Source organism: Saccostrea cucullata, unplaced genomic scaffold (assembly GCF_032062105.1).
Source record: "Saccostrea cucullata isolate Sc308-1 unplaced genomic scaffold, CSIRO_AGI_Scuc_v1 ctg6998, whole genome shotgun sequence".
NCBI classification, from domain to species: Eukaryota; Metazoa; Mollusca; class Bivalvia; order Ostreida; family Ostreidae; genus Saccostrea; species Saccostrea cuccullata.
In genome coordinates this window covers 1,790-28,150 of record NW_026928233.1, presented here as the reverse complement: position 1 = coordinate 28,150, position 26,361 = coordinate 1,790, and the positions used below count along the sequence as shown (strand labels likewise).

Below are 26,361 nucleotides of genomic sequence, written 5' to 3'. Positions count from 1 at the left end.
TTTTAACCTTCTTTAACTTTGGTGAAAAATATCAGAATGCTATAAGAACCTTATTTAAAGAGGCAAAATTATGTATTATTCAAAATGGCTTTTTCTCAGAATTCTTTAACATTGGTAGGGGATGCAGACAGGGTGGCCCTATTTCTCCATACCTTTTTCTTCTTTGTGCAGAGATAATAGGCATAATGATAAGAAACAGTGTATCAATCAAAGGAATAGTTGTAAATGATAAAGAATATTAACTATTGCAATATGCAGGTGACACTGTATTATTATTAAAAGGTACCAAGGATTCACTAAAGTCAGCATTGTCACTAGTAGATGAGTATGCAAAATACTCAGGGTTAAAGCCAAACTATGAAAAAACTAAATGTGTGAAAATAGGATCCTTATCAAATGAAACAAATGAAATTCTTAAAGATATTGAAAATCTTCAATGGTCCCAAGACCCATTCACAGTTTTAGGTATTACATACTGTGTGAATTTGGATAGTAAACATATGTATGAGTTGAATTTTAATCCAAAAATTAATGAAATGCAATCACTAATTAGGTCATGGTCTAGAAGAATGTTATCTACAGCAGGACGTATTACTGTAATTAAAACTTTGATTCTTCCAAAGATCACGCATCTATTTATTAGTCTTCCAAATCCTCCCAGGGTAAAGATAAAGGAAATCGAAACAATTTTTATAAAACTCCAAAAGTAGCCAAAAAGGATATTATTCAAAGTTATGAAAAGGGAGGTTTAAGAATGATATGTCTTGATTCATTCTGTAAAAGCCTAAAAATTGCATGGATTCGTAGACTTTTAAATGATACTTGTCTGTCAAGTTGGAAAGATTTGCTTGTAAGTACTCTGCTAAATGTAGCAAATATTGTGCTTTTTGGAAGACAAATACTAAATAACTTGTCAAAAGTATGTAAAAACCTGTTTTGGAGAGATGTTTTTTTTTTTGGCATTTTTTGAGCTAAGGAAATATATTGACTGTCAAAACTTGATTCTTACATGTAGCCCTGTGAGGTTTAATGGAGCTATATGTAGTAATAACAAACATGTCTATTACAAACAATGGTTTGTCAATGGTGTGCATCATTTATTAGATTTTTTTAATAGTGATGGTACAATGATGAATTATGAACATTTTTGTCAACAATATGGTTTAAAACCTCCTTTTACACAATTTTTAGAAATAAAAGAATGCATAAAAAAGTTACATTTAGGTTATAACAAAGAATACATTGTTCAAAATATGCCATACTATCCAGAATTTTTACAAAAAATTAAGAAACATGAGCAAGGTTCAAGAGATTTTTATCATATCTTTATTGACCAGAAATGGAAAAAACCAAATGGGAATTGAAATGGGAAAATGAACTCAACTTGAATGTAAATGATATATGGTGGAAAAAGCAAAATATTCTGTTTTTATAAATAACCGAAGATGTCCAGATGAGGTGGTTTCACTATAGAATTGTACATAGAATTCTTGCAACCAACAGTCATTTCTATGTAAAATTGGAATTACAGACTCAGAACTTTGTACATTTTGTGATTGTAATGTAGAACCTTAGGCCATTTATTTTGGGAATGGATTTATGGTAGTGAAATATGGGGTAATATATTAATATGGATAAAAGAAGAATTTCATTTAGATATCACATTGAACAAAACTGATGTTTTACTTGGTAAATATTACAAATATTTCAACATTTTTAATGTGTTAATATGTATAGCAAAAAGGCATATTTATAGAAAAAGGAGTAAAAAAGAACTACCATCCCTAATGGGAATTAAATCTGAAATATTGTATTATTAAAAATGTGAAAAATTCACTTATACAAAAAATTGTGAACTAGACAATTTTAATAGAAGATGGGCATGGCTCTCCATAGGTAATGACTCAGATACCTAAGTATATTTCCCCTACAACATTATTTGTTACAAAACAATGAATCCTATACTTTTGTTTATCTGAATTATTCTTATACAATGATATATGCATATGCACGCAGCTGAGTGAATGGAGTATGAAATGTGTATGTAAAAATAACCTCATGTTACATTAATGTATATGTAAAAACTACTTTGTTAAATTAACTTATAGATTCCATGGCTCCGCAACCTTGGCTATAAGGACACACACATATACATGTACTGGGGTAATAAAAAAATATTTTTAGAAAAAATTATTTCAATAGTGCTTGTATTTCAATAGTGGTTGAAACGTATGGTTATCATATTGAAATGTACTTTCATCCAGCATTGATGTAATTACCGGCATTTCAATAGTGGTCATATTTAAATAGTGGTTACTAACTATGTTTGCTATTGAAATGCACTCTCAACCACTTTTGATATAATTTTTACAATAGTGGTTGTTTTTTCCATGGTTGCAACACTAGGGTAGTATAGATTCTAAACTGTTCATATCATGATCCCCGTGGGTTGGGCTGCTGGCCGCAATAGGGAATCTTAATTTTACATACCCGGTAGTTATATATAGGGAAAAACTTTTAAAATCTTTTTTTCAAGTACCTTTTGGCAAGAAAGGCTGAAACTTGTGTGGAAGCATCCTAGGGTAGTGTATATTCTAAATTGTTCAAATCATGACCCCCGGGGGTTGGGCGGGGCCACACTATGGAATCAAAACTTTACACAGAAATATGTAGGAAAAAACTATGAAAATCTTCTCCTCAAGAACCACTGGGCATGAAAAGCTGAAACTTACTGGGAAACATCCCGGGGTATTATAGATTCTAAACTGTTCAAATAATGACCACCTGGGTTGGGCAGGGCCACAATATGGAATCAAAGTTTTACAGAGAAATACATAGGTAAAACTCTTCTTCTCAAGAACCAGTTTGCCAGAAAAACTGAAACTTATGTTAAAGCAATCTGGCATATTGTAGATTCTAAATTGTTCAAATCATGACCACTGGAGGTAGGGAAGGGCCACAATAGGGAACCTAAGCTTTACATTGTAGTGAAAATCTTTAAAAAACTTCATCTTGGGAACTACTGGGCTAGAAAAACTGAAACTAATGTGAAAGCATTGTGGGGTACTGCAGATCTGATATTGTCTAATTTATGACAATTTGGGGGGGGGGGGGGGGGGGGTTGGGAATGGGCCACAAAAGGTATTGCAAGTGGAAATTCGGGCAAAAAAAACAGCATGGTTATAGCTATTCAGTTGAACTATGTGGTCCATGGGCCTCTTGTGATTTAGTTTCATATAAATTGTTAGACCTACTTTTTTGTTTAATTTCTTAAACACTAAAAAAGATATATATTACGATAATTCCGTATGTACTAGGACTGCACTGGGATTACACAAGCACTATTGTACAGCATACTGTTAGTTGAGAAATATCAGCTGAATAAAGAATCCCACAGAATCATAAGGGACAAAATGAGAGACAGATATTTCACTTATATTACGGGGGAGTGTTATGTAGACCTCCCTAAAGAAATCACAGACACACATGAGGGTATTATTGATATAAAAATTTGCAGATCTCCACCGGCAAGTGGTGATGTCTGCATTAGCTGCAGAACTGTAGCTCTCTGCTTGAGAAAATTCGGACAGATAAAGCTCTTTGGTTTATCTGTATGAATTTTCTCAAGCAGAGAGCTACAGTTCTGCAGCTAAATCTCCATATGAGTAAAAAATTCTCGAAGGGGGCCGTAAACCAACATACATTGTACAATGAAATCTCTAATCCAAATTTATTGATGTCATTTTTATTCTTTTTTTAACTTTATTCTCTTTTCAGGTGAATGTCATAACTATTCGCCGGAAATTCGGTATCTATTATATTGCTTATTGTTTTCTGAGAAATATCAGCTGAATCTGAATGAACAATCATGCAGGGATACAAGATACAACATCAGAGACAGATATTTCCCTGATCTTTCTAATGACAGTTCAGTAGATCTTCCTGATGGAATCACAGAAACACGTGACGGTGTGATAACGTTTATATCAGACGACATCCGACATGACGTCATGTACGCCTTTGTTACGGAGTGTCTGTTGGAGGACAGTGACCTGGAGTTTTTCCTGACCACAGCGTCACGTGACGTGATCTCAGAATACTGCCGGTCCTGGGATTATGAGAGGAGTGAGGGAGAGAGATGTTTGTATATACCGGAGAGACCAAAGAAGATGTACGACCTCTTTTTAGACAAACTACAGCTGGACATCATCACACACTGTACCGTGTCTGACAAAAGGATTAAGTTCAAGATCAGTGAACGTTGTGGGTATTATTGATATAAAATTATCATTTTTAATAGAAGCGTTTCTTTATATTTCTGCTGTTTATGAATTAAGTCTTTTATTTGCATAATTTAAGTTAGAGGACATACCTGTTTGTAAGCAAGTAAATCTCTTATCCTGTCTATAAACGTGTTATGTTATCAACACATTAAAATACAACAAAATGTAGGATAGGTAAATTTCAGCATTTTACTTTTTGGGGTATGTACTCCGATAGTCATTAGCGGAAAAGTAAACATGTTGACATATAATTTTTCTTGTGTCTTTCCATTGCTGGGATGTATATCTAACTTATAAAAGCAGATTTTTAAGATTGAGCCCATTTAGCGCCAAGTGTAGAACTACCTTAATACAATTTGAAATTATTTAAGGACAAATTATACAAACATAAAATCGATGTCTGGATGGGTATATATTTTTGGACCTAATTTGATTGTAAATGATGGAAGTAATTATAGCCCTGTTCTGAAGGAGAGGGGGGTATACTGTTATACCATTGTGTCTGTCTAGCTGTCCGTGTGTCTGTCTGTAACAATTTTTCGTCACAGTTTTCTCAGCAACTACTCATTGCAGATACTTGAAATTTTAATACAACCTTCTCTGAGGCATGCCATATGGTGGGATACATTTCTAGTAAAATCTAGTAAAATCCTATGTCTACTTCCTGTTTGTCTGTGCGTCTGTTCATTTCATACATAACAGATTTTTGTCGCAGTTTTCTCAGCAACTACTCATCACAGATGCTTGAGATTTTCTCTGAGGCATGCCATATGGTGGGATACATCTTTGGTCATATCGATGTCAACTTCCTGTTTGTCTGTGTGTCTGTCTGTTTCATACATAACAGATTTTCGTGGCATTTTTCTCAGCAACTACTCATCGCAGATGGGTACAGTCCACTAATTGTTTTCCCATAGGCGACAATGTTAACGTTTCTTCTCATAGCGATGTCCCTAATTTTCGTTCGGTAGTGAGTGACCCCTCAAATCAAAGCACATCAACTTGTCTTTCCTTGGTTAAAATCTCGAGGTGGCATGTCAGATTCGTTTTCCGCAAAATGACTCTGTCTGTTGATACATCTGAAAATGAAAGTAAAAGTAGGAGAATTTCAGATTTCTCACTGGCGTTATAAAACACAAAATAATTCGGCTGATCTTCTTGATAAATTACATTTTCAAAGCTTTTTTGGTAGGAAAGATACTCCTTATCAACAAGTGTGAGGCTCAGTTCAGTACACCTGCCCAATTTTTTTTAGGCAAGTCTGCAATTTAAGGAACTTGTAATTTTTTCTGCACTACTTTCTTCTCCTACCGATTCTAAAAATAATTAGTGGGATGTACCCAATATGAAAAAGCATTTTTTTGATTTTACAATATTTCACACTGTTTGTCAATCTAGAGCATAAGTAGAGACATCATACCAAGTTTCATGAAAATTCAACAATTAATTAAGATTTTACAGCATTTACAGTTCTATGTGTAATATCCTTAAAAAATGCTCCAATCTAGCCAAAACTGCACCCAAGTTTTGAGTCAAATTTTAGCCTATTAACACATTTATACCATTCTTAATCACCTTCATATCTTTAAATACATATAGTCAAATCATAATCAAGCACTTAATTGGGTCAATTTCACTTATTTTAAAAAATTAATGTATTTCCGCACAAAATATGACCACTTTTCACCCTCTAATTCATAGTTTCTCCAGAAATGACAAAAAAATGAAGTTCACAAATACCCCGAAAGTAGTAAAATAAAAAAGTACTTATTATTTCCTGTCCATTGATGTATCATTCATGAAATTTGGACTATTAATGAAAAAGTTATAAGCCTTTATAATCCTATATAGAATCATTTGTTTCAAAGCAATTTTTATACCAATGCAAATTTACTCATCTATGACGTCACAATGACATCATAATAATGGATAGCTCAATACTTGTGTATCATTACTTTTCCCGTACTTTTTATTTAAGACAAAATCAGTGCTTATATACTATTATTTACTTTAAAAAATAAAAATATGTGGTGTTGCAGATTAAATAAATAGTTCACTAAAGTTGTTTTGTTTCCATGGTAACCATTTTGTAATTTGTAGGAAAATGAGACAAAAGTTTGAATTTCCTGACAAATCGCATAATTTTGACTGTCGAATATTCATGAAATTTCAATTCTTATATCCGTGTAATCTTAATAATGCATAATTTACAAAACAAAGATGTAGATCTAATTAATTTGAAAATCTTAAATAAGAAAAGAAAATCTATATGAGCTGCAAAATGTATATAGCAGTGCATGTACAGATTAGTTATAACTAAATACTTTCACATTCTGATCACCTATTTAATATGTAAATTTCCTCACCCCCACCCCATTCCCCACTTTAATGAAATTTTTTTTTAGAAAACTTAAACTTACATATTTTGCCGACTGTCACATTTTGCTGGTTCTTTTTCAAGATGTATTCAAATGGGTGTGCATTTGCTGGCCAATAGTTTTAAACACCATCTGCATGGACCTCATGTTTTTCCTGTACCAATCACCATAAACCTAAAAAAAAAAAAAAATCAATACAATAAATGGTACAATATCACATTTGCAGACACACAGACATTCAACACGTTCAATTTTTACCATATTCCTTTTATGCCCATTACTTGAAATTAATTAATTTAAAAAATGATTAATTTGCTCCCACCTGAAATCACACTGTTTACATTGGTAATTAAGTTAATTCAGCAGAATTATATAGGTAAAAATCATGTTTTACTGACAATAATTGAACATTCAACAAATACATGTAATGCAATTGCTAAAAATATGAGAAAAATCAGTTAATGTGCATGTTCACACACATCGTTTAACTCCCAGACAACTGTACTCAGCTTGACCGCGCAACTGATCTGAAATGATGTATGTCAAGTATGCATATGTGACGCGCCGATCATCGACATGTTCCAAAAACATTAAATTGTTATTTACAAATATTGTACTAGGGTATACCTCTTACCTCCTGTGTAAAATACAAATGCCCATCACCTATATATACTGCTTAACACTGCCCTGAACAGTTTTTAGTCAGCCCGCGGGCTGACTAGTTATGGTACGAAGAACTTCCAATGCGCTTGCGTGACTTGGAATTCTGGGAGTGGTTCTGCAGTAAATCACGCCTGCTAATTTTATTTCAGTAAAATCAATATAGATTGTAAACCAACAAATCCCTATTAAACACCAAAGTAATCTGTAAATTTAACTCAAAAAGGAATTTCCCGATGCTTATTTTTGTATAGAAGGTTTCAAACAGTTAACTGGTTCGCAGTAATTTAACTGGTTCGCACATAATCATGTGTTCTACGCAGCGAAGCATACAGTTCCTACTGTTGGATGAATTTAGTGTTTGACGCGTAAATGGAAGCTCTTTTATAAAATATATTGAAAGTATTTTTACTTATGTATTTAAATTTACAGCACAAACAATGGTTTATTACATACTTTTTAGCTTTTCAGTTTTTACTGCTTTTACTTTCGTTTTCACTACAAATCATTTCGATCCCGATGATAAATAGTGGACAGACTTGTTAAGTCATACAACAGATACTTCGGAAAGAAAACACAACTGGCTAAGCTTGCTCGTTTGTTGCCCCCCGCTGAAATTAGAGAATATCAATTTCAGTCTGTCTGTCCGTCCATCTGTAGTTCTGTCTGTCTGTAACACTTTCACTTCCCGGCAGCGAGCTATTGCAGTGAAATTTTACACAACTGTTTACACCTTATATGGCCTTTAGAAGACCCTCTTGATTTTGAGGTCAAAGGTCAAGGTATTCAGTTCAGAAATTCTGTCTGTTTAAACACTTGTTTTCGCTCGATATCTCTGTAAGCCATTGAGCTTTTGCAATGAAATTTTTATACCACAACTCCCTATGGCCATATATATGGCGTAAGGAACACCCCTGTGTATTTTGAGGTTCAAACGTCAGTGTCATAAATTCATACTTCTGTGTGACTCTGTGTAAAACTTTCATTTCCAGTAAATGTCATAAACCATAACTCCCTATGGCTCCGCCCTGGACCCCCACCCCCCCACCCCCGATCTGCGCATGCTTTTTTTTATCCGTAAATTGGCTTGCTTTTCATAAACTACGACCTGATAATCTAGGTTGTGGCAATCATATTTATGAATTAATAGGTTTATTATATTATAAGAGGTCTGATAAATGAATTTGTAGGTCTTAGTAATGTTTGCTTTATTTCAATTCTACTTTTTATGAAACAATTTAATCCAAAATTCAGCTAGTTACTAGTAAGTCAAATGACGAGTCGATAGTTAATAAACTAAAAAAAAAGCTTCTAGGCTATACCGTCAAAGCTTACATGTTACCTGTTTGAATGAACAATAAATGTTTATTTTTTTTATTCTAAAATGTACAAGAAAATGTACTAGGTATTTCAATAATCCTTTATTTGTATTCTCAAACGAAGGTTCAGTATGGCTGTTTAAGTATCGCAGGGACAAGGGTGTTTCCCTTTTCTAAACACATAGCCAAGAGTGATTCAACCGGCGGCATGATAAACTCTAACAAGGATGATAGTGAAGCTTATTGGGCTCCGTTTTGTTAAAAATGGCATAATGTTCATATATCCCCCTCCCCCTAAAATCTTATAGATCTGATAATGAGAGTGTAGGTTTATAACTTCTTTGATTAATGTTACGTGAATTGGGATTTAAATGTTTATACATACTTTCCGTTCTTTTGATTTTGAGACGAAAAATGCAAGAATTTGCATGCACAAACGCTTCTGTTCCTATGCAGAAAAATATTAAGACGAGGTTTTAATTTTAGTGCCCAACTCTGCTACTGATTAAAAATTTGTTGAAGGCATTTTTCAGTTCTCTATGATTCTTTAAAACATTATCACAGAGAAGAAAAATCCACTGGCTGACTCTCTAAGCTTTTTTTAAAAGCTAAACTTGTGATAACTTTCTGCTAAGTCTACTTTCACTTCGACCTTGACCCCGATTGAATACCGATCCCGAACTCATTTGTGAATTTTTGTGTATTGAAAATAAACCACAGTGGAGCATGTACTTCTACATAATTGCTTATTAATCAAATTATACATTTATGATTCTGAATAAATAAATTATATAAATCAATACATTAAATCTCCATGATACATGTGTAAACAATGGGTGATACATGTTGACTGTTCCGGGGGGGGGGGGGGGATAGACACTTTATTTATGAATCAATTTGTTTAAAAATGTGTATCAACAATATAAGAATTGTTTTTTTCATAAATTTGAACAATTGAAAATAATAGAAAACAACAACTTTGAAATAAATTCAAGATTTATGACATCTTTCACTTACTTATAGGCTTCCTAATATGGGTACAGTCCACTAATTGTTTTCCCATAGGCGACAATGTTAACGTTTCTTCTCATAGCGATGTCCCTAATTTTCGTTCGGTAGTGAGTGACCCCTCAAATCAAAGCACATCAACTTGTCTTTCCTTGGTTAAAATCTCGAGATGGCATGTCAGATTCGTTTTCCGGCAAAATGAGTCTGTCTGCGGGAACCTCTAAAAATGAAAGTGAAAGTAGGGGAATTTCAGAATTCTCACTGGCGTTATAATACACAAAATAATTCGGCTGATCTTCTTGATAAATTACATTTTCAAAGCTTTTTTGGTAGGAAAGATACTCCTTATCAACAAGTGTGAGGCTCAGTTCAGTACACCTGCCCAATTTTTTTTAGGCAAGTCTGCAATTTAAGGAACTTGTAATTTTTTCTGCACTACTTTCTTCTCCTACCGATTCTAAAAATAATTAGTGGGATGTACCCAGATGCTTGAAATTTTAAGACAATTTTCTCTGAGGCATGCCATATAGTGGGGTACATTTTTGGTCAAATACGATGTCAACTTCTTGTTTGTCTGTGCATCTGTCCATTTCATACATAAATTTTTGTCGCAGTTTTCTCATCAACTAATCATAGAAGATGCTTTATATTTTAGTACACTTGTTGTTGAGGCATGACATATGGTGGGATTAATTTGATATGAACATGATTTCAATTTTATATTTATACCCCCGTAAACGAAGTTTAGGGGGGTATATCGGAATCACCATGTCCGTCTGTCTGTCTAGCTGTCCATCCGTCTGTAGACAAGATTTTGTCCGGACCGTTTCTCAGACACTGTTGAATGGATTTGTCTGAAAATTTATACACTTATTATTCACCATATGAAGGTGTGCACCTGGGATTTTCATCATGATTGGATGATTTTTCTGCATTTTACAGGCGTTTTTTTCGTTTTTATTTTGTGATTTTGTTTGGCTCATAACTAGAAAACTATTAGACTTACAATCATCAAACTTAAACAATTTATGCATCTTGGGTAGAAGGTGTGTCATGACCTATTTCAAGGTCACTGTGACCTTTAATTTAAGTGATTTTTTTTTTTTAAAAACTAAGTCTTTAAAATTTTAAAATTTCATAGTCCTAAAAAATGTAAAAATATAGTTGTATCCTTATCAAAAAATACTAAATTAAGTAAAAACTTATTTTTTCATCATATATGAGAGGAATTCAGTTTGTCTCATGGGCATAATTATCAAGCACTGGTCAAGGAGAACTTTTGATAGCAGAAATGTGTATGTCAAATTAGAGAGAAATTAATGAGTTCCTTGTCGGGAGTTAACCAGCAAGAGAATCTCTATCTTAATTTATCTCTTGGGAGTTGGGCAAAAAGAAATGGCCTTATAGTTGCTTGTGTTAAGGTTCATTGATACTCTGATAAGAGACATAACTCTACAGATAAGAAAGATAACTTTCTGCAGACATTTTGTCATGAAATTCAGTATTTTGTCATGCCATAGTTTACAAATCTCTATCATATGGACCATTTTATTGTTAACTCAAGCAAACCTATCCCACGGTTCAGAGGTTAATTTCTAGTTTTATTGCTAGTATATTCAAAAATTATTTTGAATAGTTTCCTAAAACATTTACACTCCGTTCCGTTAAACGGTGTAAACTGATAAAAAAAATCTATTTCTAAACGTGAAAGTCTTTTAATTGTACAGAAATAAAAGCCGCAGAATTGTTTATAAACATAAAATTAATATTTTATTTCATTAAAAAAGAATTTCAAGGGCGATAATGGAAAGATAACTCTTGCTTATGGATGCATTTAATTTTACATGCACAGAAAACAATTTGATATTCTGATTTAAAAAGCATCGCTCCAGTATGTTTTCTATAGGGAATTAGATAGGTATGAGAGTAAATATTATTTTCATATTTACCTCATCTTTCTAATTTAATTATGAGATTAAAAATAATTGATCTTTCTAATGACCATATCAAATTTTCTTCAAATCATGATTTGACATATCATTTATTTCTGAAAAAGTAAGCAACGCTTCATACTTCAAACTATTTTGTATTTGAATTGAATGTTATAGTTGTTGTTGAAAATCAATGTTTGGAATTTTAAAAAAAAGTCGTGAAATGTGGAGCAGAGGGATATTGTCCCTTAATTAAGAGTTCTTGATGGCTGTAGTCCAGATAAAGATCTTTCAATTGGTGTAATGTAATTAAAACAAATTGATGTTTTAGTGTATGTTTAAAACTGAATTAGTATTGTATAATATAATTAAAATTAATTATACATGTGTTCATTGAAAAAAAAATTACATTTCAATTTTTATATATTTGCAACAAATTGCAGTCATGTCTCACTTAGAATTTTATAGTCTAAAGAATAATTAATTTTTGATTTTTTTTTTATTAGACTGTAGCATTTCCATTATTTCATAAAATATGCAATAAACAATTTAAAGCTGCAGATGGATATTTGTTTAGCTCTAACACAGCCAGTTTAGAATTATATGATGTATTATTTGTTTTAATTAATCCTTACACTGTAAGTCTATTAGAGATGTATGTACAATATTTTAAACATGATAAGAAATGGAAATTAGATCATTGAAATCTGTGTCAATCTGTTAATCAAGGTTACTTGATTTTTTTGCACCCTAACCAATTTATGATTATTGAACAATATTTGACGGGCGTATCATGCTGTGGCGGGGCACTTTATTAGACAATAGTGAATACCTCTTACTAGATCCATAAAATATTTCTGAATTGGCATCTACTCTGAAAAACCCAGCGGGGGTATTTGTCCCTATTGGACAGTTCTAGTTTTATGTGCATCTGTCAATAATTGAACTTAATATGTATATTAATATGATAGTGTTCATTCACATCAGAGCGGGGGTATTTCTAGGAGCATTGGCTCTCAGATTTCTTGTTAATTCTAAACCTTCCCATATCAAAAAATAATACAGAAAAGTATATTTTTAATATACTTTTAATACATTCATTTCTGTACTTTCTTAAAATAATACAGAAAAAATATATTATTTTCCTATCACAAAAAAATGGGTGTATTATTTTTGTATTAAAATCTGACTTTGATATTTTGCAGTGTATCATTTTTGTATTTTTTTGAACTTAGATTATTTTCAGTGTATTATTTTTGTATTTTTAAGGACTTAGTTTTTTCCAACTGTATTTTTTCTGTATCAATTTTGAACTTAGTAATTTTACAGTAAAATCTCTACAGCTAGAGTGTATCATATTTGTATTAAATTTGGACTTAGTAATTTAACAGAAAGTTTGACTGTATTATTTTTATATTAAATTTGGACTTTTTAATTTTACAGAATTTGTCTGTATTATTTTTATATTAAATTTGGACTTTGTAACTTTTCAGAAAAGTCCCTACATTTAGACTATATTATTTTTGTATTAAATTTGGACTTGGTAATTTTACAGGAAGATGGTCAGTATTTTTTTTTTTATTTTGTATCAAATTTGATTTTAGTACATTTACAGAAAATTCCATAGTTAGTCTGTATATTTTGTTTGGTTTTTTTTTTTTCGTTGGGGAAGGGGGGGGGGGGTAGGTTAAATTAATATTGTATTTATTAACTTTATAAATTTTAGAGAAATTCCTAGCAAATATTCTGCTGGTTTTAGATACCGGTACTAGTTTGTAGCATTTTAGAACATTTCTTTTTTTTTTTTATTATTATTATTTATTTATTTAAAAGGTATCTTGGTATCCAAATCGAACTTAAAAATTAATTGGTAGGCCTACTAAAATTTTTGTTAATTCCATTCAGTTATATCAATGGTAATCTAAAGAAATGTCTCCATATTCAGCTGATTAAGTTGAAGATTTTACAGAGGGTTTACATTTTTACAGCGGGTTTACATCCAATCTCGTGCAGCAGGTGGCCTTGCAGGCTAACAAATGATTGCATCATACTGTACTACAATGTAGAAATCACGTGATTTACCTGTGCACATGGAAAGTCCCAACTATCAGTATTTCTGTACATACGATGTTTCTTCAGATTTGAGATATTTTGCAGTAATGAATGACAATTATATTTTAAATTAGCCTTAATGAATTTTTTGAAACGGTCTTACAATGTACAAGTGTAGAAAGTGTTGTGAAATCAGTAGATTTACTACCGTAATTGGCTGAAACCAATGTTGTGTACACGTGCGCTTGTCACTTGATGATTATCTCTCCACACCCCTTCAGGCAATTAAATTGCGTACCGACTCCAAGGCATTGTTTTAACGGTAATGGGGCTAATTATTTGCTGTTCTTTTAATTGCTTGATTTATTTTCTTTCTTAAAAATCGGGGATCAGTTTAGAATCTTTCGTATTGTGTTGATTATGACACATTGAACACTTGTTAAGTGTAATTTTACCTTATCTTATACTTATCGGCCTCTTGTTTAAATAATTGAGAGTTAACAAATGAAATACTAAGTATGTTAAAACAATATCACAATTACTTTGCTGAAATAAAATTAACTTGAGTATATGGCGACGTAATATATCAAAATCTGTGTATTCTACAAAAAAAAAAATAATAAACTCTTCTTCGCAATATTATCATGATTATCTTACGTAATTAATACAGTGCATTTAGGATTATTTACTGAAGACATACATGGCTGATGCCTAGTTCTATTTTGGATAATTTCTGAAAATGCTTGTAATAAATATAACTGACGATTTCTATTTCACCGCGACTGTAAAGCTGCAAATATGTTTGTATATTCCCCGCGTTATATGATCCTAATTGTTGAACTTAATGGTCTATTTCACAGGTCAACTTGAATAATTATAAAAAGAAAAAAAACAAACAAACAAACAATATGGCCGACCGGAAATCTCTCTGTTTGTAATCGGAAAATTCCGTAGGAACAAAAATGTTATGATTTGAAGAAATGATTCCTAATAATTATTCCTATAATGATCTTGGGTTTGTTAAAAGGATTCTGTACTATTTTTAGACTTCGTAAATACATCTTTTTAAACTGTTTAAAATATTTTCTATTTAAAAATCGGAAATCTTCGTAAATATCGAACAATTTGATTGGTCAGAATTTAAATTTTTTCTTAGCTTTTCTCTGATTGGCTAACGGAAATTTACCCACGCCATTTTGAAAAATAGATTGACGAGCCATGCTAAGAAAGTTGTTGATGTTTTGAATAAATTAGTGAATATTCGCCGGTAAAATGGATTGAAAAATAGATGCTTAACTTCAGCATGTAAGGATGGATCAGAAAAAAGCGAAAACAGGAGGAGGTTGGCGTTTTTCAAGCACAATGCCCTGGCTTTCCTGGTGTAAACAACGCCACATGCGGTAAGACTAAGAGTTTACACAAAACATCACGGTAGTTTTACATTTTTTAAAAGTGCAATGTAGATTAATAAAGGTATAAGCTTTAATAACCAAATCATAGTAGGTCAAAATAAATGAGGATATATTGGTCTTATTGTGAAAGATAGTTTTGTTATATGCTAGTTTCAACGTCAAGATCGAATTGTATGAAGGACTTTCAATGGCAAGTGAAATTATTCAGATAAACTAAAAGTAAAACTACTTCAAAATTAATTTCACACATGCCATGAAAATGGACTAATAACAGATAAAATCATTTTAATTTTGAAAGGGGGGGGGAGAATTGCAATAAGCTCCATGGATCTATAGTTTAGTATACTTGTAATTTATTTCTATTATGAACATGCAGACAAGAATTTTCTGTCTCTTTATAATAAATAAAGGCATCTGTTTAAACTCGAGACTGCTTTACTTTAGTAGGGATTATCCAGGATTGGGGGGGGGGGGGGGGTAAGTAAGAAAGATTTCTTTCACTAAACAGTTGTTGGATAAACTAATATTTTTTATATGAATTATACTAAGTATTTTACTTAACCCGATATCCTAATCAAATGCACCCCCAATAAGGCAATATGGGCGGGGAGGGAGGGGGGGTTAATGTTCATTTTTTTTAATGTTCTATATTTGTCTCTCTGTTCTTCAAAACATTTAACAGTATTATTACTTTTACAGTTTTAGTCACTCGGCAGACCGGTTGAAGAAAAGCTGATTAGTTAAAGATGCATGAATACCCCCCCCCCCCCTTGAAGCACTACAGGTGTGTAACCGCGACCAAGCAGGATGATTGATTGAGAAAACTGGAGATTTACTTCTGCAACAAAGTAAAGTGCTGTGCAAAAGAAACAACAAAGCAGAAAGAAGATCTAGACTTTAAGTCTCAAATATCATGACAAATGTACAATGTACAAAGTAGAACATAGACAATAAGATTGGTAAAACATGAATTAGGAATTTAAAAATGAGGATAAGAAGAGTGAATACTGTATGTAAGACAAAAAAAATCAAGTTCATTACACTATAAGTAGCTAATTCAGCACTCTAAAGCCATATTATTTACTTTTAGTGATTTGTACCTATTAGATGACTAGCTCAAGGTTTTATTCTCATAATTTTTTTTTTACTGGGTTAAAGAATTTCAAATACTTATCTTTACCTGCTTTCAGAAACTTCATCAACATTGAGATTTTTAATGTTAAAATTTAATTCATCCATAAACTTAGACTTTTCAAACTTAATTTTATATTTTTTTGTATTATTTCAAGCTTTTAAATATACTTTTTGTCTATTAATTTTGTATTTTAATGGTATTTTTGAATAGCAATTCTTAAAGATGAAAAATACATTAAAAATATATCATTGATACAAAAATAATATACTGATACAAAAATAATACATTATATTTTTTTTTCAAGATAAAAAATACAAAAATAATACACTAATACAAAAATAATATACCTTTTCTGTATTTTTAATTCTTTCCAGATAAAAAATACAAAAATGATATACTGGTACAGAAATAATACATTTGTATTTTTTCTGTATTTTTTATTCTTCTCAGGTAAAAATACAAAAATAATACACTTTATATTATTTTCATACTTTTTTGACCATTGTATTATTTTTGTACTTTTCTGTAGTTTTAATTCTTCTCAGATAAAAATACAAAAATAATACACTTTATATTATTTTCATACTTTTTTGACCACTGTATTATTTTCATATTTTTCTGTAGTTTTATTTCTTCTCGGGTAAAAATACAAAAATAATACACTTTATATTATTTTCATACTTTTTTGACCACTGTATTATTTTCATACTTGGAAAGAAAAATACAGAAATAATACAGAAGTACAAAAATAATACAATGTAACCAATCAATTATATCATTTTTGTATTATTTCTAAAAAATAAAATATATTAAAAATATACTTTTTTGTGACTGGTCTATTATTTTAGACCTAATTTGGAACCAAGATTTTGAGGGTTCCAAATTTGGTCATTAAAAATATACTTTTTTTGTATTATTTTTGTATTATTCTCTTGTATTATTTTTATATTTTTTTTCGATATGGGCTTCTATGATGTTAAAAATTCTACATTTTGTGCAACACTACTTATTAACATTATACAATTATTTGCTTAATATCACATAAAAATTAGCAAATATTTGATAAAAAATAAAATTGATGCGTTTAAAGTGATTCATTTCATAAATATACATGAAATTATGGCTAAGTATCTGTGAATATTTTCAAAGCTCTTAATAGAAAATAGTATGTATCATCTGTCCTTAACTACTACTATTTAACAACACTTTTGTGTTATATTTAGGATTGTACACCTCTTTCCTTAAAAAAAAAACATGCATGTTTAGTTATTAAATGTACTTATTAAACCAACAAAAATGACCTGACTTCGGACCCCAATCCTTGAACAGAACGTGAAAGTGAAACGTGAAAAATTGGTACATGTAACAAAGTCAATCAGGTGAAGGTTTCGATTAAAACACCCCCCCCCCCCCCCCCCAGTCTTTTACGATTTTATGCCTTGTAAAGAATTTAAAGAATTTTCTTGGTATTTGATTTTTGACAGGGATTGACCCCCTCCATCCTTTTCTGCAAAAAATTGTGGATTTGCAATGCACACTATATAGGCTCCTACACTATATTTTATTTAGCCAAATGTCATTGTTTGATATTGTGTATTAAACTTTTAATTTTTTGATAAGGTTGGGATAAGAAATAATAATCTTTCATCTAAATCTTCTACAAATACCAACAAACAGCATTTAATTACATTTATTAGATCTTCTGAGCCAAAGGCTCAAAGAGCTAATGCTATAGCCATTTGTGCGTTGTGCGTAAACTTTTTAGAGTATTAAAGAACCCCTAGGCCAATCAGTGTCAAATTTGTCACAGGGTATCCTAGGCCCAAGGGCTAACAGTTATACTAAAATAAGGGTTGCGACCTTTAAGCAAGGGGAGATAATCAGGAAAACAAAAACAATAGTACTGGTTGCTAAAAAATCTTCTTCTCTGTAACCACCAAGCAGATTTTCACCAATCTTACATACAAGGATCAGGATATGTCGAAGATTAAAATTTGCACGGGGAATTACCCTGGGGCAAAGGGCATGGTCTCAAGGTCACTTCAAAGTTGACCCAAATTTACAATTAATAAAAACATGTACAGCAAAACTCGTTTAGTACGAACACTGATATTGCGAATTTACGGATATAACGAAGTCATCTTAGATCCCCAGTGATATAAATTTAATGAATTTCTTGTACGGTTATAACGAATTACGGATATAACGAAGTAATTTTATAGGTCCCAGTGACTTCGTTATAACCGAGTTTTGCTGTATATTTTGCTTACTATAAGGACTAGGATCATCAAATCTTGTAAGTTGATGCATCTTAGGACTTCACATCATGTTAATTCAAAAGTAGATCACAGTGACCTACTTTTTAAATTTTGCGGGGATTTGTTTTCAAATTGATTTGAAGGCATATTTTGGACACTTTAAGGCCTATGATCATCAAACTTTGTCATTTGATGCATCATGGGTCCTCAAACAATGTCAACTTATAAGTAGGTCACCGTGACCTACTTTTTGTATGACTTATCTTTAAAAACATTAAATCCCATTATTTCAGACACTGGGAGGTTTAGAAGCATCAAATCTTGTACTTTGATGCATCTCGGGACCTTAAAACATATTTATGAAAAAGTAGGTCACTGTGACCTACTTTTTGAATTTTGCCAACATTTGTTTTCAAATTGTTTAAAACACATATTTTGATTGCCTTCAGACCTACAACCATCAAATTTGGTCTGTAGATGCATCTTCCCTTACAGAAATTTCTGATAAGTGACTTATAAGTGATTTATTCTTTTACTTATAAGTTGTTTATTCTGGTCTACACTTCACTGATACATTTAACTTATAAGTGACTAATAAGTTACTCATTAGGATTTTATATGCAAATGAGCTGCTTGACCTATAAGTGACTTATAAGCCAGTATTAGCCACTTATGCTTTATGCAAGTATAGTCACTTATAAGTGACTATAAGTGACTTATAAGTCAAGCATTAACCCTTCATACTGTATCAAGTATTAGTCATCTATAAGTGACTTATAAATGAAGTACAACACTACCTGTAAGATCTTAATTTAGAACAGAACTTCCAACCATGCAGGGGTTGCATGATATGTTCAAAGCTATTTTTTACATTTACACATGTATCTGCACTTTAGATGAAATAATCAAGTAAAAGTTTTATGGAAATTAATCACTTTCATATGACATTTCTTTGATGATGCAAACATAACATTACAAACAAGAATGTTGAACAAAAAGGCAACAAGATTTAATGACCTTGAGGCTTCTTCAAATTTATGAAATCTGAAAGCAACTGAGTCAATTGATTCAAAATTTCATGCAAAGGAAGTTAAAATAGAGAGATGATGTAAATAGAACCTACTTGTTGTACATGATGTGAAGGTATACTCAGAATAAATCTAAAATCTCCAACATCCTTTCACAGACACAAACTTGGTTTCAAATTCTTGTTGCTGATCTCTGCAGAGACAAACTCTCTGATTAGCTACCTTGAATACCCATAGTGCTTCTTGAGAGAAGTCTAGTATAGGGTAGGGCTGTCACGGTTAACCGAAAACTCGGTTAACCGCTCCGAAATGGCATTCGGTTCGGTTCGAGTCAGGTTTTCCGGAATTCGGTTCGGTTTTTTTATCTTTTATATAATAATAATTTGCTTGCAACACGCGTTGTGATTGGTTGTTTATTTCAATGAAGGGTTCTTTAACCAATGAAAATACAGGTAACATCGAAGACATTTAATCATGGCATACACATGTTGAAGGAAAACCAAAACTTCACGTTTTGAATGTTTCAATTGTTGTAAACAAGATAACTCTAGTCAATAACTATATTTATTTTATTCTAAACAAGAAGTTTATTACTTTGTTATTTTTTGTTACATTTAACAACTTGTTCTGTTGAATAAAATGGATAGAAATTTGTGTCAGCAAAATAGTACTTTCTACAATGTCCTTAATCCTTTATTATCCTTTGATATATATAAAGATGTTTTATTTAAATTCTCAAAATGAAAACCGAACCGAAAAAACCGAAAACCGAGAATTTATTTTCTGAACCGAACCGAACCGAAAAATGTCTGAACCGTGGCAGCCCTAGTATAGGGTAAAAATTCTAAGTCCACACTTATACTTTGCTCATACCATACTGATCTTCACTTATAAGTGAGGTATAAGTGAAATATTCACTGATTTGTAGCTCATCTTTACTTATAAGTGAAGTATTAATGAAATCCATTCCTCACTTATACTTACTTTGACTTATAGTACACTTATAAGTAAATTTCAAAATTTATATGTGACTTATAAGTTACTAATAAGTGGATTATAAAACACTTATAAGTTTCTATTAGTTTTTGAGTTGGCTCGCGTAGCGACCTACTCCCTGTTGACATAGCTGTTTCAGAGATGTAAAATTTTTCACGCATTCATCAAGGTGACCCATACGCCAAATATAATAGTTCTAGCAAAAAATGCTTTGGTTTGGGTGATTGTATAAACTTAAGAGGTAAAAACTGTATAAAATTTCATACTGTAACATTATTTTTGCCTCATATGCTTTTAAAGAAATTTCTGATTAAATATCTGTATGATGTAAAATTACTGCGTATGAATATATTGTTCAAGCATGTTAGGCGGATCTAATCTTCCCATCTGAAGTTTATTTATAATTGACCTAGAATACTCCCTAACACAAACACCTGCTGCTCTCATTAGCTGCAGCTAGTTGTTGTTGAAAATCTATTTTTAGAATCCAGATTTGCTGTGGGAATCTTTAACCTAATTATCCTATAACACTGACCACTTCAGCTAATGTGCTGAAATTCATTATAGAAGCCAGTCAAAATAATACGGAAGCCCATTAGTGCCAACCTGTATATATAGTGGAAAAGTAATATACACTCTATTTATGAACCGATCATGGATCTGACATATAATATTCAATCTCTTAAGATGCAAAATAAACCAAATATATTAAGGTATGGTGCACATATGTATGAAAAAGCTCAATTGACTCGAGCGAGTCAACTCGCAGGCCCTTCAGGCCTTTGATTTCTGTAAGGGTTGGGTCTTTGAAAAATGTCGACATTTTATGGCTGCATTTAAGTATCTTAAGTATTCATTGGCTTAGAATCATCAAACTTTGTGAGTCGATGCATATTTGGTTTTCGGAGAGTGACGACCAAAAAGTAGGTCACGGTGACCTACTTTTGACATTTCATGGCTTTATTTAAGTATCTCTGGTACTTATTGGCTTAGAATCATCAAACTTTGTGAGTTGATGCATCTTGGGTTTTCGGAGAGTGACGACCAAAAAGTAGGTCATGGTGACCAACTTTTGACATTTTGTGGCTATAATTAAGTATCTCTGGTACATATTGACCTAAAATCATCAAACTTTGTCAGTTGAGGCATCTTGGATTTTCGGAGATAGTCAACCAAAAAGTAGGTCACAGTGACCTACTTTTGAATATCTCAGGTATGTATTAGCTTAGAATCATCAAACTTTGTCAGTTGAGGCATCTTGGGTTTTCTGAGAACGTTGACCAAAAGGTAGGTCAATGTGACCTACTTTTGACATTTTATGGCTATATTTAATTATATCTGGTACTTGTTGGCTCAGAATCATCAAACTTTGTCAGTTGAGGCATCTTAGGATGTCATTGAATGTCCAACAAGAAGTAGGTAACAGTGAGTTACTTTTGAATATCTCAGGTACTTATTGGCCTAGAATCATCTAATTTTGTCAGTTTAAGCATCTTTGGTTTTTGGATAACGTCGACCAAAAAGTAGGTCACCATTACCTACTTTTGACATTTTATGGCTATATTTAATTATAATTGGTACATGTACTTATTGGCTTAGAATCGTCAAACTTTGTCAGATGATGCATCTTGGGTTTTCAGAGAATGTTGACCAAAAAGTAGGTCATGGTGACCTACTTTTGAATATCTCAGGTACTTTATTTAATTAGAATCATCAGTCTTTGTCAATTAATGTATCTTGAGTCCTCAGAAAATTTCAATCAAAAGGTAGGTCACTGTGACCTACTTATGTATTTTATAATTATATTATAATATCTTCATTCTTAACTGGCTAAATATTATCAAAGTTGATGCATTTTGGGTCTTATGATTCTAATAGAGTTGAAGGCTTCTAACAGAAGTGATTGATTGTACAATTTATCAGAAGAGCGATTCAAGGCCCTTTGGCCTCTTGTTTATTATACCTCTACTGATTTCCCCTCTATAAAAATTTAATTATAGTAAAATGTGAATCATTCCCTAGAAATAACTGAGAATGTCCTAATCCCCGTGCATTGGTTAAAAAAGCTACTCCGTGCTTCCGAAGCTAATTCCCGGTTATCCGGAATCCTATCGATTTTACTTTTATGTCTGTATAAAATGTTATTAGACTACCTTTTATTAATCCCTGTGTGTTAGTCAAGTGAGATCATTCCCGCTCCAAGAGCATATTACTTGTCATTGGCAATCCTCTATTTTTGTATCGGTGAAATAAAAGACAAAAAGTATTTCATTGAGGAAGTTGGCAAGATTCCAGTTCCCCAAGAGCATGCAGGACTATTTCGGAACTGGAATCTTGCTATCTCCCTCATTGATACATGTATACTTAAATTGAGTGTATAATAAACAGAAAGTTTTTGATATAATATTTTAAATTTCTTTGTGTACATACCACAAGTCAATTTGTAGGAAAAATGAGCAATGATTCAACGAAATGGCAATGGAACCTTGAGATGTACTGTTAAGGGTGAAATTAATTTCATGTCTCTACTTATCAATGAAAATTAAATCATCCAAAAATTATTTTTATTTGTGTTCTGATCTTTGATTTTTTTAAAAATACAGTGGGAGTTGCTGAAGAAGTCCTGGAATGGGACCAGAGTTGTTTTTTTTTTCTTTTTTATTACTTTATTAATTAACTTATGATGGTTATTATTTTATATTTCAGTGGGAGTCCCTACAGAAGTACTAGAGTGGGACCAGGAGGCCAGAGAGCGGTATGTGGAGTACGCTAAGACAGGAACACGGACAGTCCACCACGCCCGGGGGATGATTGTAGGATGTGCTGGGGCGGGGAAAACCACGCTACTTAAACGTCTGCTCAGGTGTCGTGAAGAAGAGATAATGGAAGTTAAGTCTACTGAGGGATTGGAGGTGCATGAGGAAATATTTGAATTATGTGATGAAGCAAAGTCTTTGAAAGGTAATATATAATAATTCCAATTTAACTTTGTTTATAAATAAAAAGAAGGAAAGCCTATTTGTGTATTGAAAATTAAACATAAATTCACAATTGCAACGTTTTATAAAAAACGATCTTCAGAAAAATACGAATGAATTAGTTTGTACACATGAAAAAGAAAATATGGTTTTTTTAAATGATGATTTTATGCCCAACCATGAATATGGCCGGGACATATAGTGTTTGTCATGTCCGTCTTCTGTCTTTCCGTCAAATTTTGCATTTAGCTCTGTTCAAAGGTTAGTTTCAAACAAACTATCCAAGATATCTTCATCAAACTTCATATGCTGATAGATATTGATGAGAGCTATGCAAATGCATCAAAATTTTTTTACCTTTCCTTTGACCTTGACCTCACTTTTCTTAAATTAGTGATTTGCTCTGTTTTAAACATACCATTCAAGATGGTGTTATCAAACTTCACATGGTTTGACCTTACTTATCTTTAAAGTAAGTGTTTTGCTTAGTTTTAAAGATACCATTCAAGATATTTTTATCAAACTTAATATGCTGTTACATAAAGATGAGAGCAATTCAACTGCATCACTATTTTTTACTTTGATCTTTCCTTTAACCTTTGACCTCACTTTCTTAAATTAGTGTTTAGCTCAGTTTTAAACATACCATTCAAGATGGTGTAATCAAACTTCACATTTTGATACATACTGATGAGAGCTATGCAACTGCATCAACATTTTTGACCTTGACCTTTCCTTTGACCTTACTTATCTTTATTTATTGTTTTGCTTAGTTTTAAAGATACCATTCAAGATATTTTTTTCAAACCTAATATGCTGTTACATAAAGATGAGAGCAATTCAACTGCATCACTATTTTTTAGCTCTACTGGTCAGAGACCAGAAGAGCTTATGCGATAGTAAGGTGTCCGTCGTCCGTCCGTCTGTCTGTCTAGCTGTCCGTCTGTCTGTGAACAATTTTTCAAAACGCTACTCCTCCTACAGATTTGGTCTGATTTCAATATAACTTGGCTCACAAGTAGACTACACTAAGATACATAAAATAGTGCATCGGTTTTTGATTTTGATGAACAGTGTTGCCATGGTTACTAAAAATAGAATTTTCTTTGAAATTCCTTTAAAACGCTACTCCCCTACAGTTTTGATTTGATTTTAATATTACTTGGCACACAAGTAGACTACACTAAGATACATAAAATAGTGCATCGGTTTTTGATTTCGATGAACGGTGTTGCCATGGTTACTAAAAATAGAATTTTCTTTGAAATTCCTTTAAAATGCTACTCCTTCTACAGTTTTGGTCTGATTTCAATATTAAGTAACACACAAGTAGACTACACTAAGATACATTAAATAAAGCATCGGTTTTTTATTTCGTTGAACGGTGTTGCCATGGTTACAAAAAATAGAATTTTCTGTGAAATTCCTTTAAAATGCTACTCCTTCTTAAGTTTTGGTCTGATTTCAATATTACTATCACACAAGTAGAATACACTAAGATACATAAAATAGTGCATCGTTTTTTATTTTGATGAACGGTGTTGCCATGGTTACTTAAAATAGAATTTTCTTTGAAATTTCTTTAAAACGCTACTCTTCCTACAGTTTTGATTTGATTTCAATATTACTTGGCACACAAGTAGATTACACTAAGATACATAAAATAGTGCATTGGATTTTGATTTCGATGAATGATGTTGCCATGGTTAATCATTACTTTGAAAAAGACATTTCCAATTTTTCAATGACCTTCTTTTTTCAAATTGTTCAACATCATATAATTTTTGTCTATAACAAAATAATTATTGAGGTACAATGATAAATCATTAAATAAGATAGTACACTTTTTTCTTGATGTTTGAAAGATATATTTTTTTGCTAATACAATAATAATATTCAAACCCACATCAATGTCTGTAGTACAGAGGATTATATTTTGTTTATTAATTTGCAATGTTCTACCAGATCCAATCTTCTAAGGATGACCAGATTATTTTGACAAAATCACATGATTAAAAAAATAAGTGTTTTAGGGTCTCATGTTCCTGTGAGCACAGTGCACACTGCTGATTATCAAAAAAAAAAACAAATATTTATTCACACCAATTGTTCTATGTAGAATTCTGTATTGAAACCAAAACAATGTTGTATCTTTTGTTAGGTTTTTAAAAGTAAAGCTGACATGAATTCTTAAAAACGCAAAATTTTCATCTATGTACGACTTGTTTTAAACCAACTATAGCCGTATTCCGCCATATTTCTTTCAGATACCTTGTCTCATTGAAAGGATGTATACCCCAATGCGGACGTTACACTTGAATTATTATTTGGCTTGGGTATCGACTTGTGCACATCTCCGATGGTAAAGCTTATGAGAACACGTGAGGTGATCAAGACATTTCAAAACCACAATAAACAACATAATAATCATATTTCTGAATAATTATAGATTTGAATCAAAAGAAAAAAATGCAAGTGTGGAAGAGAAATTTAGATGCATGAGTACGTATTTTTACAGTGCGCCAATTTATGCAGAATAAACTTGAAATAAAAAGCAGTAAAATCTGCAAACACATTTTGAAATTAAAGCATTTGTATGGAACAAAACTACCAAGGTCTTTGATTTGCAGGTCCTAAAGATGCAATTGATGCATATTGAGAAATTGCCTTGAATGCTGTAAACGTACCCATACCTGGAAATAAGGTTATTGCATCGGTTCAAAGATGTGCACAAGTCAAGTGATATACATCGAATCCCATTTATTGAAATATGCATCACCAAACAGAAATGAACTCCATAAAAGCTCAACAGTAAACAAAATGTCATTACTTGGTACAGACTAGCACATCTATACACTTAGTCCATGCTGATCTCATTTTGGTCAGGCAAAATATCACAAGTGGCAAGAGAAGTTATTTGGTA

The 26,361-nt window shown here is 32.0% G+C and overlaps 1 protein-coding gene across 1 annotated transcript; it reads left to right on the top strand.

The window, feature by feature from the left end:
* Window positions 1-3,413: 3,413 nt before the first annotated feature.
* LOC134276860 (uncharacterized) lies at window positions 3,414-23,432 on the top strand. Its single transcript, XM_062759146.1, has 3 exons — window positions 3,414-3,492; window positions 3,778-4,263; window positions 23,167-23,432. The coding sequence occupies exons 1-3, from the start codon at window positions 3,414-3,416 to the stop codon at window positions 23,430-23,432; spliced, it is 831 nt and encodes a 276-aa protein (XP_062615130.1).
* The last annotated feature ends 2,929 nt before the right edge of the window (window positions 23,433-26,361 follow it).

What these genes read in the sequence shown, in the direction of transcription:
- LOC134276860 (XM_062759146.1), top strand. Translation starts at nt 3,414, where the DNA reads ATGAGAGACAGATATTTCACTTATATTACGGGGGAGTGTTATGTAGAC. An exon ending in AATCACAGACACACATGAGG is followed by an intron (nt 3,493 to 3,777) that starts GTATTATTGATA and finishes TTCTCTTTTCAG; the next exon opens with GTGAATGTCATAACTATTCG. An exon ending in GTTCAAGATCAGTGAACGTT is followed by an intron (nt 4,264 to 23,166) that starts GTGGGTATTATT and finishes TTTATATTTCAG; the next exon opens with TGGGAGTCCCTACAGAAGTA.